The 19,574-nt window shown below is 41.7% G+C and overlaps 1 protein-coding gene and 1 long non-coding RNA gene across 2 annotated transcripts in view; one reads left to right on the top strand and one right to left on the bottom strand.

Moving 5' to 3' along the window:
* Positions 1-878: 878 nt before the first annotated feature.
* The window catches only part of cdk6 (cyclin-dependent kinase 6), a 36,657-nt gene continuing 17,961 nt past the window's right edge, over positions 879-19,574 (bottom strand). The window contains exons 5-8 of the mRNA XM_051389862.1: positions 11,779-11,888; positions 5,112-5,162; positions 4,632-4,767; positions 879-4,531 (exon numbers count right to left, since the gene is read on the bottom strand). Coding sequence (XP_051245822.1) covers positions 4,379-4,531; positions 4,632-4,767; positions 5,112-5,162; positions 11,779-11,888 — 450 coding nt within the window. The 3' untranslated portion in view covers positions 879-4,378. The remainder of the gene's footprint in view (positions 4,532-4,631; positions 4,768-5,111; positions 5,163-11,778; positions 11,889-19,574) is intronic.
* LOC127357593 (uncharacterized) lies at positions 10,158-11,872 on the top strand. Its single transcript, XR_007882281.1, has 3 exons — positions 10,158-10,295; positions 11,044-11,389; positions 11,743-11,872. It is a non-coding gene; the product is annotated as an uncharacterized LOC127357593 (long non-coding RNA).

The raw sequence follows: 19,574 nt of genomic DNA, 5'->3' as shown, positions 1-19,574 counted from the left end.
TGTATATTGTAAAGATGTCTTCCAGTGTCACATAAGTCCCAGTATTCCTGCCAAGTTTTGCATATATGATCCTTTATGATCCTTTTAACTTCTACTTTATTTAATTGTACTTGTATGTCAACTTGCTGTTGTTTTATTGTTTGACCAATACATCTACCTTCTCATTTCCTTTCACTCCTACAGGAGTAGGAACCCAAAAGAAGGAAACATCCAATCCCCTATTATGTAGCCCATATAGTATGTGATGAACCTCATAAACTATATCCTGGCTGCATGATGACTTCCCTGATTTGATGCTCGGAAATGCTGATAAGCTATGAGAAGCAATAATTCTATTAAATTGTTTTCTTCCGCCCACTCTATTATGAACAGTATTCCTATTAATTTGGCTGTGTATACTGACAGATGTTCTGATACTCGCTATGTCACAATACAGGATGAAGAACGGAGAACCTGTATGGCCTGTTTTTGGATCTTTTGAATCATCTGTATATATGGATATGTCTTGATTATGTTGTCAATATAATTTTGTACCACTCTCCTCATTGGTATACCAGTTTAGGTTTCTCTTTTAGTTTTTGCTGCAGACTTGTATCTATGAATGGCATGATCAATCTCCAAGGAGCTATTGTTGATGATAGAACAATGGGGCTTAGTTTTAGATTACCTAGGCCTACATTTGGTGCCTTAGCGTTCCCGATCCACCCAAAACTGTAAAACCTGGACTCATTATGCTCCCAACACTCCTGTAAAACGGCCTATGTAGAGTCTGATCCACCATGTCCTTGAAGATTAGCCCAGTAGGCCATGTTTTAAATGCTCCATTACAAATTCAGAGAAACTGGTTTATTTATAATGAAACAGACTAATAACACAAATTCAGTAATACAAAAAATATTGATTTATTTAAACAAAAAAAGAATTGTTCTCTTGCTGGTATGAAATAGAAGCATATCGTTGAGACAAGACTGTGTGGCAGAATGCAAGTATTATAACAAATTACAACAGCAATTGTATTGCATCTAAAGTTCCCTCATTCCAAAAATTAAAACCTACACATTCACTGGAATGATTCATTAATTTGTCAATCACACTCATAAATGAGTCCAAACCGAAATTCACAAAAAAGCTGCTTTTTATTCAACTGGTGCAACACAATAATAGGACACCAATGCCAGCATTCATACGTAAGTATAATGCCATGATTGTGTTGCTAAAAACAAATGACACAGGAACATGTGTGTAATTTGAGTTATATGATGGATCAAGCTACAATGTTTTTTTATTGTTTTTTTTTAAACAGTGAAACTTCTAAAAGCTCAACAGTGGACTTCAGTTCTATGTTATGAGATTGAAATGTATTACAAACTGGTGAACTCATGAAAAAGCGTACAGTGATTGTATCAAGTGTAATGTGACTAAAGCAGTCGTCATTTTAAATTGTAAACCTCTATGCCTAAAGTATTTGGAGCTTTCATTGCATTGTATGCACCACTGACACCAGATATGAGTCATTATCCATTTGAAAATTCACACAGTGCTTAATCGAGCAGACAATCGCCATCTAGCTATTAAAGGTTGCTGGCAAAAAACAGTTCATAGAGGCAGTTTATCTTTAGACAGTAATAACTACAGTAACATACATTTGATAAATAGGAATGACAGTAGACTATGATCAATGACATGATCGTGGAACAGCTTGAAAGAAAACCTGAAGGAGTTGTGATGTGGTCAGTTAGTAGCCCAGGGATGTGCAAACTGTGCCCGAATGGTTCGGACATCCATAACAAGAACCTGAGAAAGTCAGAGAGTGTGTTTGTTTGTGTTTGTGTGTGTGCTAGCAGCACTACCTGTTAAGAAAACGTAAACCAGTGTTAAAATGTGTTACTGTTCTGCAAGAACTACTACATACAAAAATACAACTCTGTATAACTTGCCTTTTCCTTGCTGGTAAAAACTGAACTTGAATACAAAGAGACATGACCGTAAAATAAAGCAAAAACTGTACACAAAATATTTGTGCATTATTTCGTTATCAAAACCACTGGAAAAAAATTCGTAGTCACTCTCAATTCAAAGCAAATGAAATTCAACAAGCACCCACAGAGCCCACCGAACATTTTCAATAGACAAAGTACTCTTGCCATACAACATTCCGCTGACCCTCGCTAACTCTACATCTATCCATTTTTACGACGTATCTATGGGCTGACGATGCACATATCAAAGGTTTTCTATCATTACAGCTTGTACTTAGCACTCTATACTGTACAGTACCAATGCCTATCCTTTATACATTCCTTACATTGTCAAACTATTCTTACACAAATTCTAAAATGATCTAAAGAGTTGGTGTAATTGGTGTAAGAATATTATATGTCCCAGCATCTTAAAAAAAAAAAAAAAAATCAAGTAACAACTTGATGAAAACAAGCATATAAGACTTGTCAATAAAATTAAACTTAAATACAGAATATTGGCCACACTATTCTGCGCCAAACGTATTCATGTTGACTAGTGCTGGTGGAACTTCCTCCACCTATTGCAAGCCTGTGCATTACTGTGTCATTTGGATAGTAAATAATAATTGTATCTTATAATGATAAAAAGCCCATGATGGTAGACTAGAAGCAAGTCATAAAATGAGTGGCAGGAACATTTCTTTCATCATTGTCTCAGCACTGATATCAGCCCATTATGATGAGTTCCTTGAAGAGTGCAGAAACCATTAGAATCCCGCTACTGGTCTGCAGTTACTCAGGACATCCTCAAGGTGGCAGTAATATAATACACATAGAACTGGAATGATAAGTCACAACATGGCAGTGAGTGGCTGGCTTGTGATGCCTAGTAATGTTTCAATAAGTAGGTGTGTACATGAGCGTGGCTAAATGTCAGTGGTAGTGCACACACTAAATGTTGTACATATCTGTGAGCGTGCTTGTACTGTGTATCTGCTCACTGCACACACCCACAGTGAGCACAAAAGGGCAGGTGAGGTCCATGCTGTCCATCCAAGCTCCTGTAGGGTCTGGTCCACCCCAAAGTAATGAGGGGTTCTTGCGAGGCTCATAAAAAGGCCTCTGCAATCTGCCTTCCCCCTACTACCATTCAATCTGAGTTGCAAGTCTCTTTTGCATTGTTATCAGTCAATCGTCAACATTTAACAACCTAAAAGCAGCAATTACAATCCATCAGTTCATGGAAGGAAGGATAGCTTTTGTGCATTTTTCAGGGGGGCGAGAACGTTGGTGTCGTCTGTCTTGACACTATCTTTACCCTCTCTTTAGGAGTACTTTATTGGAGTTTTGTACAATGGCCATAAAACGTTAAAAAAAAACCCCATGGGTCTGTTTCATGTTTTTGTTTTTACGTACAACACGGAATCGCAGTTGTTGAAGCTTTTTTGACACTTGATCGTCAGAAAAATGTCTCTTTAAAGTCAAAGAGAAAACAAATGGATTGAAATGACAACCTAAGAGTCACCCCTCTTAACTATGACACCCTTCATTTATCACTAGTGCAGCCTGTTAGAATAATGCATAGAATGGCGATCACCTGTGTCAAGATGCGATTGAAAGCTAAATGTACCGACATCTGCAGGGTCCTACAGATGGCTTAACCTACACTATGAAAACAGAAACATGAAATCAATCTACAACAAGGTTAATGAAAAGTACCAATCAGTGGAAGGATACCGGTAAAATCTGAAGGCACCTGGCATGGAGTTATGGAGTCTGTCTAGAGCCGGGCATGACAAGGAAATCAAGGAAAGGAAGGCCATTAAGAGCCATTAAGAGTCTATGGACAATGAAGGAGGTACCCGGTTCCCTAACTGAGCCCACAGCTACTGCTGCCTGGGTGCATTTCTAGCTTCATCGCTAACTGGCAAAGAGAACGCCACTGTTTAAAGATCTCATGACATTTCAGCTTGCATTTGCCCAAAGCCATGTGGGAGCCAAAGAAGGCTCCATGGTAGGAGGACACTAAAATCAAGCTTTTTGACCAACAAGCTTAATAGTATGCAATGCCTGATGATGGTAGCATAATGCTGCAGCAATGTGATCCAAACATGCTAAGCTGATGCAGTTTTAACCACATAGACTCAAGGCGGTAAATGATGCCACAGGTGCCCCTACAAAATATTGACTGGATGTGGTAAATACTATATTTGTACTGAAATTACATCTACTTCTACAGATTTATTTTTACTTTGACATGTTACAGTTATCTGAGGATAAGTGTCAAAAAAGCTTAATCAACACACTTTGATTTAATGCTGTAAACAATAAAAAAAACATGAACAACACTGAGGCGGGGTATGCAGAATACTTTTTTAAAGACACTGTATGGGATGCTTAAGGGTGGAGGAGGGCGGTCAGGCAGTTCTCTCCTCTATAGTGGGCCTGTTGCTGGGGATGGGCTGGGCCGCATACACACTTCTACTGTGGCTGTCCACGCTTTGAAAGTAGGGGTGGCTCAGCGCAACAAAGGCCGATATCCTCCTGGAGGGGTTGAAGGCGAGGAATTGCTGCAAAGGAGAGAGGAGAAAAGGGTGAGGGATGAGATAAACTAGATAGAAAGATTGGTCAATTTATCTATGACTGCGATATTATGATATATAAACCCACCATTAAGAGGGCCCGTCCTTGCTCGTCCATGTCTGGAACCAAGTTCTCTATTGGTTTTGGGGGCCGGGGGGTGAAGGCACTCTGTGGTAGGGCCACTTCCTGGGGCCAGTCTTCTGCTGAAGGTACCCCAACACCACTGTGGGGTGAAAATGGTCATCAGCCCCTTCACCATCACCAATGGGCAGCATTCACTGCTTCTCAAGTTCAAATCTTTGATGGAATTATCCTAGGTATCTAATGGTATTCACCCTAGCAGAGCAGTATAACCTAATCCAGGAGGGTCTCCATTAATTACAGAAAAGTAGTGCACATCCTGTTCTATATAAGTCTGCGCAATGGACTTAAGTTCACAAAGCGCTGAGAGCTTTAATCCAGTGTCTGGATACCCTCCATTTTCCCAGGTTGTACATTCATTCTCAAGAAAATATAACATAGAGGACCTCCGAAGCTGTAACAGGAAACACAGCCAATAATACTTACTCAAAAATCTTTCCCAGCTGGTCAACATCTGATTTCCCTTGAAATAGCGGTCTGGGAAAGAGAAAATAAACACTGTTTAGTTCGACTGCTTCTGCTTAAACATTTACGTGCGCCGATGTTTTCATATATTGTGCTGCACAAAAACCACATAGACGCAAAGAGGTTCAAATGAATTCAGGTTAAAAGCGAAAAGCATTAATTATGTTCTTATTGACCTACTTTCGATGCGAGCCCTGTGCTATGGTACACTGCAGCTGAGCAGCCCTAAGATATAAGCTATTGGCTCAAGGCAAAGAGGAATGTGTGACTCTGATGTGAGCGTTTGAAGTAGCCACACACTCGCAGCTCCATCTTATGTTGTCAGGATTGTGAAGCAGTGTTGGTAGTACCACTGAAGAGGGGAGGGAGGGAGGGAGGGAGGGAGGCAGGGATGAAAGGAGGGAGGAGAGCGGTAGCAGGGCTGCTGGTACTTCCTGTGGCTTTGGGCCGTCTTTGGATGCCCGTGGGCGGCCATGCCTGCCCTGGCACCGGCACAAATTCCAGTAGTCATCATCAGCACAAGCCTGCAGGCCGCCGCACAGGACAGAAGAAGCCTATTTATCCTGTGTGTGTGTGTGTGTGTGTGTCCGTCTGTGTGTGTGTGTGTGTGTGTGTGTGTGTGTGTGTGTGTGTGTGTGTGTGTGTGTGTGTGTGTGTGTGTGTGTGTGTGTGTGTGTGCCGTGTGTCTGCTTTTGCTCTCTCTGTGTGTGAAAGTGTGTAGGAAAGTGGGAGGGAGAAGCGTGTGAAAGAAAAGTTAGATTATTCTAACAGAGAAAGAAGTTTGGGAACTAGACCTTCTTGCTGAAGTTCCTTTTAAAAGGAAATGAGAAAGTGCTGCTGTCAGAAAGGGGACTTTCTTCTGAAGGCAACTGTGCTATAAGTTCTTGGCTAAATAAGATTTTTCTTCTAAACGTCTTACTCCATAACTTATTATATTAAATGAGAGGGTGAGAGAGGAAGAAACGCTTTCTTTTTGTTTTTATTCTACTTGTTTAAGATGATCAGTCACCAGCAGATGTCAATGTAATGCAGGATATTGTCACATAGTGTGCTTGTATGCATGCGTGTATGCATTCTGTATCCAGGCCTGAGTGCAGTTCAAGTGCACCCCACTTGACTGAAGTCAACAGTCCAACCACCATGTGCTCCCTGTGTTTTCCCACTTGCAGGAAGCTTTGCATAGCTCAACACCCACACTTTCCTACAGACTCAGACACCGGGAAATTAGTCACACAGAGGTATTTTGCGCATTTTTACAGTGACAGCAAACTCCCTGTCACATGATTTAGATCGGAAATGGAATTGACAGAGTTTGTTTCAATTATTCAGATCTGGCATCCATAACCAATGGATGTGTTTCTCAACCTTTAAACATTCGACTATGAAAGACCCACACACAAGCAGGTCTTTTTGGGTAACGCAAGACGCTGAGGTTTGAAAGCCATTTAAGATCAGACCAAACCAGTTCTGACTGTTTCCAAAGAAACAAACAAAAAAAAAATCACCTACAGCAAAGTCATCGTGCCAAAACAAGTAGGGCTGATAATTCCAAGAGGTCCATTTTTAAACCTGGAGTGGTTTGTTGGTTTGTTGGAGGGGGATAACTGGATTCACATAGAGCTGGCCACTGGCATGCACACACAGTCAACAGTTGAGTGCAAAAGCACACTTGGACGCACTCGAGCAAGTACGCACATGAGGGTGCACAAATGACACACGCGCAAAAAGGGATTGTTTTCCCACTGAGATTTACATATGCACATACATATGCGCACAAACCGGTGGCGGTGAAAGGAGGACTGAGACTGGGTTGGGACAGGCAGCTGAGTCACGCTTCCTTTAGTGCCAACACAGCTCTGTGTCCCTCATTCCAGTGAGACAACCTCTGGAATGTGTGTGTGCATGTTTGCACGTGAGAGCGTCAATCTGTCTGGGTGGGAAACACAGAGAGAAAAATGGAGTGTGTCGTCTTGAGTGTGGCTTCCTCGTGTGTTTAAGCCTGAGTCGGTGTGAAATTCGTCGACTTGGATGTACAGTACATCGGCGTGTGCGTTTGTGTCAAGTACACGTGCACAGAAAATTGGCGTCTCTCGGATATTTATCAATTGCGTTCGAAACTGTGAGAAAGTCAACACGGATGTGGGGCCTCTCCCTGGCCATTAACACAACACATTCAACCATTTCGATTGGAGAAATGTCAACAAGCAGGCGCTCTCTCCCCCATTCACTCAAACCATGACTCACCCCGACACTATCCCAGACATGCAGATGCAGACTTGCATGATATTTACTCAAATTCCTTTGACAACTTCCTAACTATTCTCACTACAGTACAGTACACTAGTACAGTGGGGGGTTTTCCTTCTTCTTCTTTTTACAAGAGGCATGTTTTATGATGAAAGTAGAGAGGAAGGTGCTTTTTTCAGGGGGGGGACCTTTGAAGTTTTGTGAGTCATAAGAAAAATGTTTATAGGTACTTTTCTGACCTGCAGCATAAGGTGAAAGGGTGAATTGGGGTTGTCACTGCTCAGTGGGGCTGCAATATAGGGCAACAACTTATTTTCATTATTTCTTTATAAAAGCGGACCACGGTTTTTCCAATTTACTCCAAGGTAACATCTTCAGATTACTTATTTTGACCAGCCAACAGTCCAAAATTAAGAGAAATTCAATTTAAAAGCAAAAATGTCTCCTATTTGAGATGAAGGAACCAGTAAATGTTTGGGATTTTTGCAAGATCAATCAAATCGTTGGCAGTGAATTTATTTAGCTGATCAAACGACTAACTGTGCAGACAAGATTTCTGAGCTGATGTTCTCATTCATCTCCAGAAAAGGGCATTCAATTTAGCTACCAACGCTTCTCAAAGGCAATGAAACCACAAGCGGGGATATGTCTGGTTCCTTGTACCTGAGCTGTCAACGATTATAATCTCCGATTCAACCAAACTGCAAACCAATAAACAGTGTTTTCTCATCTCCTCTTGTTCTGCACTTTCCCCTCAATCACGCTGCTTTCTCCTGCCTTCTTTCACTGCTTCTCCCAGGTGCCCTTTAATCTCTAACAGGTGGCCTTTTAAAAAGCCATCTTAATCACCTGCAGAGAGGGAGAGAGAGAGAGAGACAGACAGACAGACAGACAGACATAGAGAGAGGGAGAGAGAGAGTGTGTAGGTTCTGTTCATGGCCATCAAAGGGCTCTGCCTTGCCTTCCGCCTTAAGGCAAAGTTGGACAGGTGCCAGATTGTGAAAACACACCAAAGCTTTTTACAGCTTATTGTGTCAGGGTGAGAGAAGTACCTAGACAACACACAAACATACACACACACAGACTCTGAGCTCACTGCTATCTGACAAAGTAGGATTGCACACCTCAGATTGTTTTTGCTTTTAAAGGAACACTGTATGGAACAATGAGAGACCTCTTCTACACACATTACACAGGTTGCTGCTACTTTATGTGGATTCTTGGTTATTTGCCATTTGTATGTTTAAAATTGTTTTTAAAAAAAGGCCACACAGCCATGAAATGCACTGTTCATGATGTGTTTACACATGTTAAGTATAGCAGAAAGTACATCCAACTGCCATTCAGTGAGTCAAAGGCTTCACTGAGGTATTATGTGCAAACGTGATTGTGTATACATTAACTCTATAGCTAGCAGCCTACCCCCCACCCCCCCATCTGTACCCTATTAAAACTATTCAAACAGTGTAATGGTGCACACAAATGTACCCATGTGAGGTCTATACTCACAACTGCAAATCTCAATGAAATGTATTTTCCCAGTTCATAATACAAATCCGACATACGTTTATATATCTGGCTTCGTAAACATCCATGTCGAAAATTTGGAACCAAGTTCTCCTCGGGGTCTGAAAACTGTTTGCACATGTTAAATCTTTATTCTGGCACGTTTCACATCATGCCTTTTACATCTCAGTACGGGTACAGCTAATGATTATATCTCATTATGGATTAATCTGCTCAATATTTTTTTCATTAATTGGTTTATTGTTTGGTCTATGGTCAGGGAATGGTGAAAAAAGTGCAATTTCCTGAAGTTAAAGCCAACAAATTTTGTTCAACCAATACAGTACAACAGGACAAAGAAACAGCTAAATCTGGAATGAGGGGGGATTTATATTTTGAAAATATTATCAACATTTTTTGTCATTCAATTCATACATCGACTAACATTTTCAGCTGTTTTCTTTACAGTCCCATATGACCATAGTAGATTATCAATGGTCTTGGTTCTGAAAAGCAGGAAAGCCTTTCACCCTCCCCTCCTTTAGCCCGTCATAATGTATGTGAAAACATTTTTACGTATAAATTTTGTGAAAAAAGTCTCAAAATGGTCATCAAATGAAGCTTGAACAAAGCATATGATACACAAAGAAACCATTTGAGGGCCCCTTCATCCCTGTATGGTAGCGTCTTCCCTCATTATGTTTTTCCACTCCTTCATTTGTCGTTTGCCTGTACACCACGACTGAGACAGCCTCTTCACCCTGTGTCACCCTTTGCCACTAGAGATATATACCCATTGAGGACCACGTGCAGAGCGCGGGTCGTTGTGTGTGGCTGTGCATGTTGGGGTGTGAGGACGGTTGGGGAAGGAAGCATAAATTACAGGCAGGGCTGCTCCTCCTGGCACTCTGCCCTACCTCAGAATGACTGTTCTTATCTACACCAAAGCACACCACTACAGGCTGGCTCGACCAAAGTTCACTGTCAATGTCAAGACACAGTTCTATACATACTACGGCACATAAATATTAATATTAGATGATGCCATCACGATAAAAATATTTCCTTATGCCCTGGAAGTGTCTTTTTTTCCTTTGATGGGCAGGCAGTTCAACCTTTTTTTTTTTAAGAAAAATGGTCCGTTATTAGCTTGGCTCTCCAGTGTGTGAAGTTCGTTAGACCACAAACTGACAAATACCTATACCAAGAAGCAGAGTCTTGACTTGCATGCTGCAACCACAACAGGCAGCCTGTCATTACTGTAATAGTTTGATAAGCCAACCGAAATGTAATTGCTCGCAACACATCTGACAGGTGTCATTTGAGGAAAGGATGACAAGTTTGAGAAATGCTCCAATAACGGATTCTGTAGCGACGGCTGAAAGTAAACAGGTAGCGCACAGAAATGGAAAATTCTCATCTCTGTGGAATTATTTCACTTTCAATCATTCAGGTGACGATTAACCATAGAACTGAAACATCTCTTTACAATGAAATACTGTGTAGCAGTATTAAAGCTAACAGTTAAACCCCTGGATAGGAAAGAAGAGATGGCAGATGGGTTTTAGTGAGACTAGCTCCATAAGGAGACCTAGTCACAAGTATATGAGCATGTGAATGTCTGTATACAGCATGTGTGTATCCCTGCAGGTCATTGATCATAATCGCTCGTCTTAACAGTAAAACCATGAGTAAAAGGGGGTAGTTTCCGACTTCATGACCTCAAATAGCTCTTATAAGTCATATAATAGCCTGACCGGTGATACACACAATGTAATGTCAGTTCAATAATACAATTCATACTGGGATGACGACAAAAACATTTTATACATAAATCTGCACAAAAACGCAGTAAAATCAATTTGGTAAATAAGAGGCCAGCTTGTATCTAGCAAAGATATTATGCTGATGCAGGTCAGTGAGCGTGTGACCGTTTACGTGCTAACGTGATACACCACGAGTCAGTTGTCAGTTGCTGAAGTGTAAGTGTTTAGTGTGCTTTTAATGTCGAAGCAGCACAGCGAAGCAGGAGGATGCAACAGTGCATGAATGAGGGAATAATGAGAATGATAAAATAATGATATGTGAATAATGGGAGTCTTCCAGACCTAATTGCTGCTCACATTTCTAATGTTTTCAGTGATTCAGACAGGTCTGCTGTTGAGCTCACTGACGGATGTTTCCAAGGGTGGAAAAACAAACCAGCCAATCAGAGCTTTAGTAGGTGGGATTAAGAATGAACATCATTGTACTGTACCAGATTATGCACGTTGTTACAAGTCACCTTAAGCCTTGGTCACACTACACGACTTTCAATGATGTCAGATCTCTACACTGTTCACACTACACAACTATCTGTCTTGTAATCAGAGGTTTTGTAGTTTTGGTTTTTACACTACATGACTGATGATCAACGGGGGATCATGCACTACAACATCTTTCACAAGGAGTAATCCTGAGTCTGTCTCCAAACTGTGTTTCATCAGGTATTGTTGGTTTGAATTAAGCTAAATGCTCCCTGTGCCAAACTCCCTTTGAGAAATATTACATTTTAACAATTGCTTATGCTTGTCCATAACAAAATGTAGCCGTAGACAAGTTAAAGTGAGTAATTTGTCAATAGTCTTCATGTCAATTCGGCATCAATATAATCCATAAAGATTAACTGTATTTTGTACAAAGAAAAGCATTTGTCCCAAAATCAGGGCTAAAACTCTTTGAAAATGCTAAATGTGTTAATTGAAACTGGATATGTGACTAACTACTGGTTGGTTAGATACCAAAATAATAAGTCTTATCATCAGGCTAGAATAATGGTGTTTTTTCCCTTTATTTTCAGATCCTAAGTTGGCTCTGTGTTCTCTGCACCTCTCACCTTCTCCTGAACATCTCAGCGAAGATGCAGCCAACACTCCACAGGTCAACTGGCGTGGCGTAACTGGACTGGAGCAGCACCTCTGGGGCTCTGTACCACAGTGTCACCACCTACAACACACACAAATCCAGTCAGAAAATAAAGGTTAAACATACAAAGACGCATGGACACAAATCAATTTCTTGCATGCAGTTTTACCTGCCAGCGCTGAGTAAATGTCACCATCTAGGGGGTGGGGGCTCACGCGCACACACACTCTCTCTCTCTCTCTCTCTCACACACACACACACTCACTCACACACATACACACACACACACCCACCCACCCACCCACCCACACACACACCCACACGCACGCACACACGCACACTCACACACACACACACACACACACAGGGTTAATACTTCTCTGCCCCCATCTCAGGCTTACGTAAGACATGAAATCATATCTGGCAGGGCACATCTCCCTGCTCCCGTTTTGGTGTACCCACTTCACAGTCTTTCCACAGCAATCCACCAGGGACACACAATACTGTATATACATATGTGTGCGTGTGTATATATGCAGTAGGACTCATTAAAATAAACAATGCAGTGTCTCACTGGATTAAAGCTGGCAGATGTGTCGTGCATGGGAAGTGATAACGGGCCAACGATCATAGATATTAACCACCACACCCAACTCTTCCTGTCTTGCATCAAGCGACACTGCACCCACCTGAGGTATAACAGCAGCCATTTTGTGCCACTTCACACTGAGCATGGTTTCCAAATTTATCCCTGTGTGTGTGTGTGTGTGTGTGTGTGTGTGTGTGTGTGTGTGTGTGTGTGTGTGTGTGTGTGTGTGTGTGTGTGTGTGTGTGTGTGTGTGTGTGTGGCTATAGCCTGCAGGAAAGCAGAGGCATTGTTAACAGCTACAGTAGGGAAAGCCTCCAGACAAAACTCAGTGACCCCTAGTAAGAGAGTGGACTGGTTCCAGGTGCTTTCCTAAACTCCAGATTTTTCCAACAGCTTTTGGCTGCAGTTCCCCGCTCAGGCACTGCAGAGTGCTTATCGGGATCTTAGAGTCTGAGGCGAATGTTTGTAAGCAAAAGGAGTGCGGTGTCACCTAGATATCTTTATTAGCTGGCTTGGGCTCTCTGTGGGAGTATTTGGAAACGTTACCCTGAGCTTTTAGATGCTATCCACATGCCCGTAGGTGTAATATGAGAGCAATGATCTTCGAAGGATATAGATAGCCAAAATATGATCCATTAAAAAGTGAATCGGGTCCTTGCTTACGTGCTCAAGTGCCCCCTGAGAAGTTACTTTGAGTCAGCAGCCAAGTAACCTTATGGTTTGTAGACAAGATGTCTTTCACACTGGGGGAGGTTGGACGATGTCAGTATCAGTGATTTTAATCCTGTCCAAAACACATCTATGGCTGATTTCACTTGTTCACCCTTGGCTGAAATAATTTCCATAGGTCAAAGAAAGTTGTGTTTTAGCCATGCTAGCGGCATGGCTCTGTGGATGTCAATGTTGGTCTGTCGGTCCAGAATTTAGTTCCAGACTAAAGTATCTCAAAAATGATCGGATGGATTGCTATCAAGTTTGATATATGGCATTCATGGTCTCCAGAGCAGACTTTTGATTATCCTCCTTGATTTGTCCTATAGCATCAGCATGATGTTCACATTTGTGATTTATAAAGATCTTAAATATCTGTAGAAGAGAGTTCAGTTGACTTTGGTGATCCCTTATGATCAAATACCTGCAAAACTAATGACATTCCCATCAGTTGCTGTTGTTTAGCAGGTAATATTTGCCATGTGCATCCTCTTGGTTAGCATACTATTGCATGTTTGCATAGTCAGGTGTGCATTTTAGCATGCTGATGTTAGCATTTTACTGAAAGCACAGCTGTGTTTAAGCCTTACAAAGCTGCAACCATCGCTGCAGACCCTTAGTCTTGGTGAGTGTAATAAAAGTTGTCTAACTGTTTGTTACTAGGTTTCTTCAGTCCTTTTCTTATTATAAAATTAGATATTTTATTAGAAAAAGCAATATAAGTCATTTGCAACTGTCTGCCCTAATGATTTGACAGTAAACAAATAAGATTTAGAAAGAGTAATATAGTAATACTAATATAAAATTTAAGAATTAGATAAGCCACTGGTGACAAAGAAACTTTTCTCACAATATGCTGTCAATTACAACCAACTCATGTAATTTGGCAATGGCTTAAGAACCATTCAGAATGGTTAGTTTAGTTAAAAGTTGCAGGGCAATATTTCATTATCTGCCTCCTCCTGCCATAAGTATTCCATTAGAAAGCATCGTTATTCATAATTGTAACATGTAGGGGAAGTCTTGGTTACTGAGTGAACAAACATTACCCCAAGCTGGAATTCTTTAGCAAGGCAGTCAACAGAGACTGATAAGAGGAATAAAAAATGTGGTCACATTTTTGCTTCTAAACTGAATGACACTATTAATAGAGCTGGGGGTGCATTTTGCAGATGTGTGATACTTTCTCATCTCCTGCTTCCTGCTTCAGTGGAAATAGGGAGGAAGTTGAGGCTAGTTGGCTGAGACGTGTTGGTGGAGCCACGTGACCAGAAATGAGACATATGCTGAGAATAAACAGACTGACTGTTGGGGTCATTGAAGATTTTTAGAACAGTGAAACCTCAGAGAAAAGCATGAATGGAAGTCGCACAGCTGCACATATAGTCAGGCAACTTAATGTCATTGAGATTTCTACAGATTGGGAAAATAAAAAGTTGCATTGCATTCATTTTTGTAGGAATTATTTTGAACTTTCTTTGATTTCAACTTGAAGTTATATGGAAGTGTACAGCTTGATTTCTAGTTAGAGTTTATCACATCTCCATTGGCCCCTACCAACCAAGACATGGCATTGCTAAAACCATCAAACATTCAAACACATTTAAAATGTGGATGGATGCATACGTGACCAATCAATCATCTTCTTGCAGCTGCATGCACAAATGCAAGTAACTCCAGTATACTGCATGTAGCCTTGCAGAGTCAAAAGTCAGGGCTTACATGAACTGCTTACACTTACACTCACACACACACACAGAGCCTTCTAGGAAGAACCACAGACCTACAGCTCGGGGTATATCCGCCTCAGTGCAACACGAAGTTATTCGAAAACCCGGCCACAACTGCAGATTAAGACATGTATATCACACATTCATGCACTCACAGACACACCGGAAGATATAGATGCTTTAAGGCTTATTGCAATCTGAAACTTTGCACTGTAGGAAACAGTTTTTGCAGGGCTAAGGGGGTCTTTCATTCTATTTTTGCATTAAAGGGTAAGACTGCCACTATTCTTCATTTTTCTTTTTGTCAATGAATACCATGAAGAAAAAAAAAAAAACCTCAATAATTTCCAACTTCCCTAGTCCGTGTGCGTTTGTTCCTACTCTGATTTTTTTATACTCATTTGCATGGTAAATGCTTTTCATTCACATTTGTCAGGGACTATTTTTAGCTTAAGACTGACTTTTTGTCAGCATTTGTTGTGCTAGTCGGTATTCACAGCATCAGGCACAAATTAATAAGCTATATCAGGGTTTAAAGTACACAGGCATTTTATTAAAATCAATTACTCAATACCCTGCTGGTTTAAACTGTGATTTGCAGCAAACAGTCCACAGTTAGCACCCCTTTCCACTCAGCAATCCTCTTTACCTTTTTTATCCCTAGCCTCTTTTCGCTCTCCTACAATCTCTTGTTCCTTCCCTATGAAACAGCCCCCCTTTCTATGTCTGTTTCTATAAGCTCATGAGTCTGTAAAACACATGTCTGAAACACAGTAAAGTCTACATACAACAGTTGGAGAGCATGTAATATCCATGAATGCATTCTGATCACACACAGCTTCACGCTCTCCATAAAATACTCAAATGTCTCTGTATTAAGTTAAGTCTCAAGTCTGTTATGCAAAATATCTCAAAACTTTTAGTCTGACAAACGAACATTCACGCAACTTAATAACTGTTTTCATGGAGATGATTATAACAACACAGACTGTTGTAAAAAGAAAAAGGACATTCCCCAATTGCAATGTTGTTCAGAGATTTTTTTTGTCGTCCTTTTCCTTCCTCTTCTTCCGACCACGTTTGCATTCCTTCTTCCTTAGTCTCTTTCTCACCCTTCTCATTCTCTGTTCTGCTTCACATATCCCTCCCTTACACACTCCTGATCTCCCTCCTCTGTACGGGCTGCAAGAAAACAGAGATACGGACAGATACAGTATGTAGGACAATCAGAAACAGAGCAAGCGAGTCAGCTCTGAACTGTGCAATACAGTGTTTTGCTCTTAGGTCAGCTGCTTTGCATTTTCAATCTGTCTCATCCTATCTGACACCCGTCTTCCCTTCCGCATAGTAACAGAAAAGCCAGAGGAGGTCAGATAAAGCTGAGGGAGAAAAAAAAAGAAGAGAGAGTTAGAGTGAGAGACAGAGTGTGTGTGAGGCTGACTCCAGATTAAAGGACAACATTCTAGGAATTCCTCTCTGCTGAGAGCATCCTCCCCCTCACTACCACCACCACCACCACCACCATCCTCCTCAGCCCTCGCTGCTGCTCCCCGCTCCGCTTAGGGGAGGAAATGGCTTCTCCTGCCCCAGAGGACCTCCAGACCTCTTGAGCCGGACCTCCAAGCCTGTCTGACTTGCAACATCCGGACCTGTGCCACCAGCACACTGTGCATGCATAGCGGAGGAGTATGACAATAGGGTGCATGCATGTGAGCGCGGGGGGTGTGTTTGGTTAGTGTTATGTTTGAGTACTTGCACGTGACTGAGTGAGCACCTGCTTTTTGCCTGGATTCACGTGGTTCAGTGCCAAGTGCTTTATGTGTGTGTGTGTCTGCAAATGTATGCAAGTTATTTGCAGTATGTGTTTGATGTTTCAAGGATAATTCCGGTTTATTACAACGTGGGCCATATTTTCATTTATTAATTAAGTGGTTTAGATAATCTGATTTAAGAAATACTATCATACTTATTGCTTACAGTTAGATAAGAAGATCGATACCACTCATGTGTGTCTGTTGAATATGAAGCTACTGCAAGGAGGTGGTTAGCTTAGCATAAAGACTGGAGACAGGGGAAACAGCTAGCCGGGCTCTGTCAAAAGGTTAAACATTGGCCTTACAGCACTTCAGAAGTTCACCAATTAAAATGTTATGACTTTAAATTTACAGAATAGATATGTGTTAATTAGTTATCTTTAGGTGCACTGAACGTTGGACAGTGTCGGGATAGCTGAACAGACATGAGAGAGATATCTTCTTATCTTAACAATTCCTTTAAACTGCTGCCTTGATGACAACCTGTTTGACTGACTGACCACTTGTGCCTCATGGGATTTGGTTGTGTTGGTTAACCTTGAAGAGTTGCTGGGAACCACATTCTTAATCCCCTACCCCTGATTCTCACCCCTCCCTCACTCCCACCTCGGCTACCATGACACTTTTCCTGTCACTCTCCATGTGCACTTCCGAGGGGGACCTTCACAGTGACCTGATGCCATGAGGATGACTGAGTCCAGGGCTTAAGGCTGCAGCTCCGGAGGCACTGGGGCTGATGGAGCTTGGCTGAGGGCCCGTGTTTACATTCCCTCTCACTGAGGAAGCCCAGGATGAAAGAGCACCACTGCACACACAGACACATACCATCTACACACACATGCACACTCACAGACAAGTACTTTGGATGCACCAAAGGCCAAATAACTGTTGTAATTGAATCAATAAGATTGGAGGTTTTAACTTTCAGCAGTTACTGAATAAAGTTCAGGGCAGTTAAGTCTCTCAGGTAAATGGCCTGACTGTTTCTTGCTTTAAGTCTTAAGCTAGAATTTGATTACATTCCTGAAAGCAATCCACCACAAATTAAAGTCTTCCTATGTGAATCTAAGGAAGGAAAACAGATAAAGGCTTCAGAGTGTATAGGCAGGCCACATATGGGAGAAGGAGAGCGGATGTTATAATAATAATTTGAGAAAACTATGCACTCTGAGAGTACAGTGGAGCTGAAGCTGTAATGTTGTGTCTCCAGAGAGGCCCCATTCGAAGCTCTAGCAGTCAGCCATGTTGTAAACACCATTATTTCACTCCTCCCTCACTTTCTCTTTTTCTTTCTCTTGTTCTGCAAAAAGGACAATTTACAGTCCCAACAATACAGCTGCACCAGGCTAAGAAAGGAAATAAGGAAGGAGAGCGAGAGAGTGAGAAGATTTAAAAGAGAGATGAGGGGGGAAACGTAGCAGCTGAGGGAGAGAGAGACAGAGCTACAGGGGCTGGAAAGAAAAGTGCAAGAGCAGCACACAAACTGTATACAGTAAAACAGAAAAAAGGGGCACTACAACTGTTGCCAAAGTATGCACAGTGTACAGGAATGCAGCATGGGGCCCTCGGCGAGCGAAACAAAGACAGCACAGTCAGTGGCTCTCTCTCCCCAGTGCTACCACATCCGCACATCATTAGCTGGAAAATTCCTGATATATGCTGTAATTTTTTCTCTTTTTTCCCTCCTCTTTCTCTTGCCGTTGCTGTACAGACAAGGCTTTAATATCCAGATGCCGGTGTGTGTGGATATGTGCAACATGCACCGTACACACACACACACAAACACACACCAGTGCCCCCTTTTCCCTACCTGGAGCGTTGCCAAAAGACCATCAACAATTAATACAGTGAAGTGCAGAGGAGTGTGTGTGTGTTTGTGTGTGTGTGTGTAGGGGGATGCTAGTGCTGCTCTTTTGGACCCCCTTAATAGGGGGGTACACACATGAAAAATCCAATAAGATCTCAACTGTGCACTGTGCATGTGAGGGTGTGTATCTATGTGTGTGCAAACATTAATAACTATGTGATCGATTCTGAATGTGTCTATGTACAGTATATCCCTCTTCATATATGTGTGTGAACTGTGTTTGCTTATGTCAAATTGGGGCCAGCCACTTTTGCTCCAGCCGGCTGCAGTCAAAGCATAGAGGATGACTTTTCCTTTTTTTTCCCATGCGGAGCCGTTTGAGGCGATATCTAAACATTCCCAGAGTGTGCTGCACGTGCTCTCCTGCGTGCAGTGCAAAGGGTTTTCCCCCCTCCCTCTCCCTGCTGCTGCTGCCTGCCTGCCTGCCTTTCTTTCTGTCGGTCCAGAGCAGAAACACATTGTCTGGCAAAAGTAGAGATTCAAAGACACGACTGTCCAGTTCATCCTTGGTCATCACTGAAAAATGTCAGTTTCAACTATCTCTGTTCCTGAACTCACTGCTAGTGTGATACTGATGCTTGTATGTATGGTATAGTTGAAGGATTATGGGAGTCCTGAGACTGCATGTTTTCGCGAAGATGTTTTTTAAAATAATTGCCATAAAACTGTTTAAAATCTTCTTAAAGCTTCATTTTAAATTAAAAAAGACCAAATAATTATTTCTAAAAAAACATGTGATTTGGCAATTTAAAGATATCTTATCTGCATTATCATCACTATCTTGTAATATTGTCATAGCGTGACACAAGTAAAAACACACCAATCTACACTATCCCCTGACCCACACCCACACCCACAGATTTTAACTGACATTCATACAGGGCCCAAAAATGGGTGGTATATTTCATACCGAAAATACAAATCCAGACTGAAGACAGTCTGACTGCTCTTGAAAGCACTGTCTGCTGTTTGAGCGCAGGCAGGAAATCTGGTTTCAATTTGTTTAATGTCGTGTGAGATATGGGTGTCTTATTCTGGTAATCGTAGTGGGAGGGC

The sequence above is a fragment of the Dicentrarchus labrax genome, unplaced genomic scaffold (genome assembly GCF_905237075.1).
Source record: "Dicentrarchus labrax unplaced genomic scaffold, dlabrax2021, whole genome shotgun sequence".
In the NCBI taxonomy this organism is placed as follows: Eukaryota; Metazoa; Chordata; class Actinopteri; family Moronidae; genus Dicentrarchus; species Dicentrarchus labrax.
This window is presented reverse-complemented; position numbering and strand designations above follow the sequence as displayed.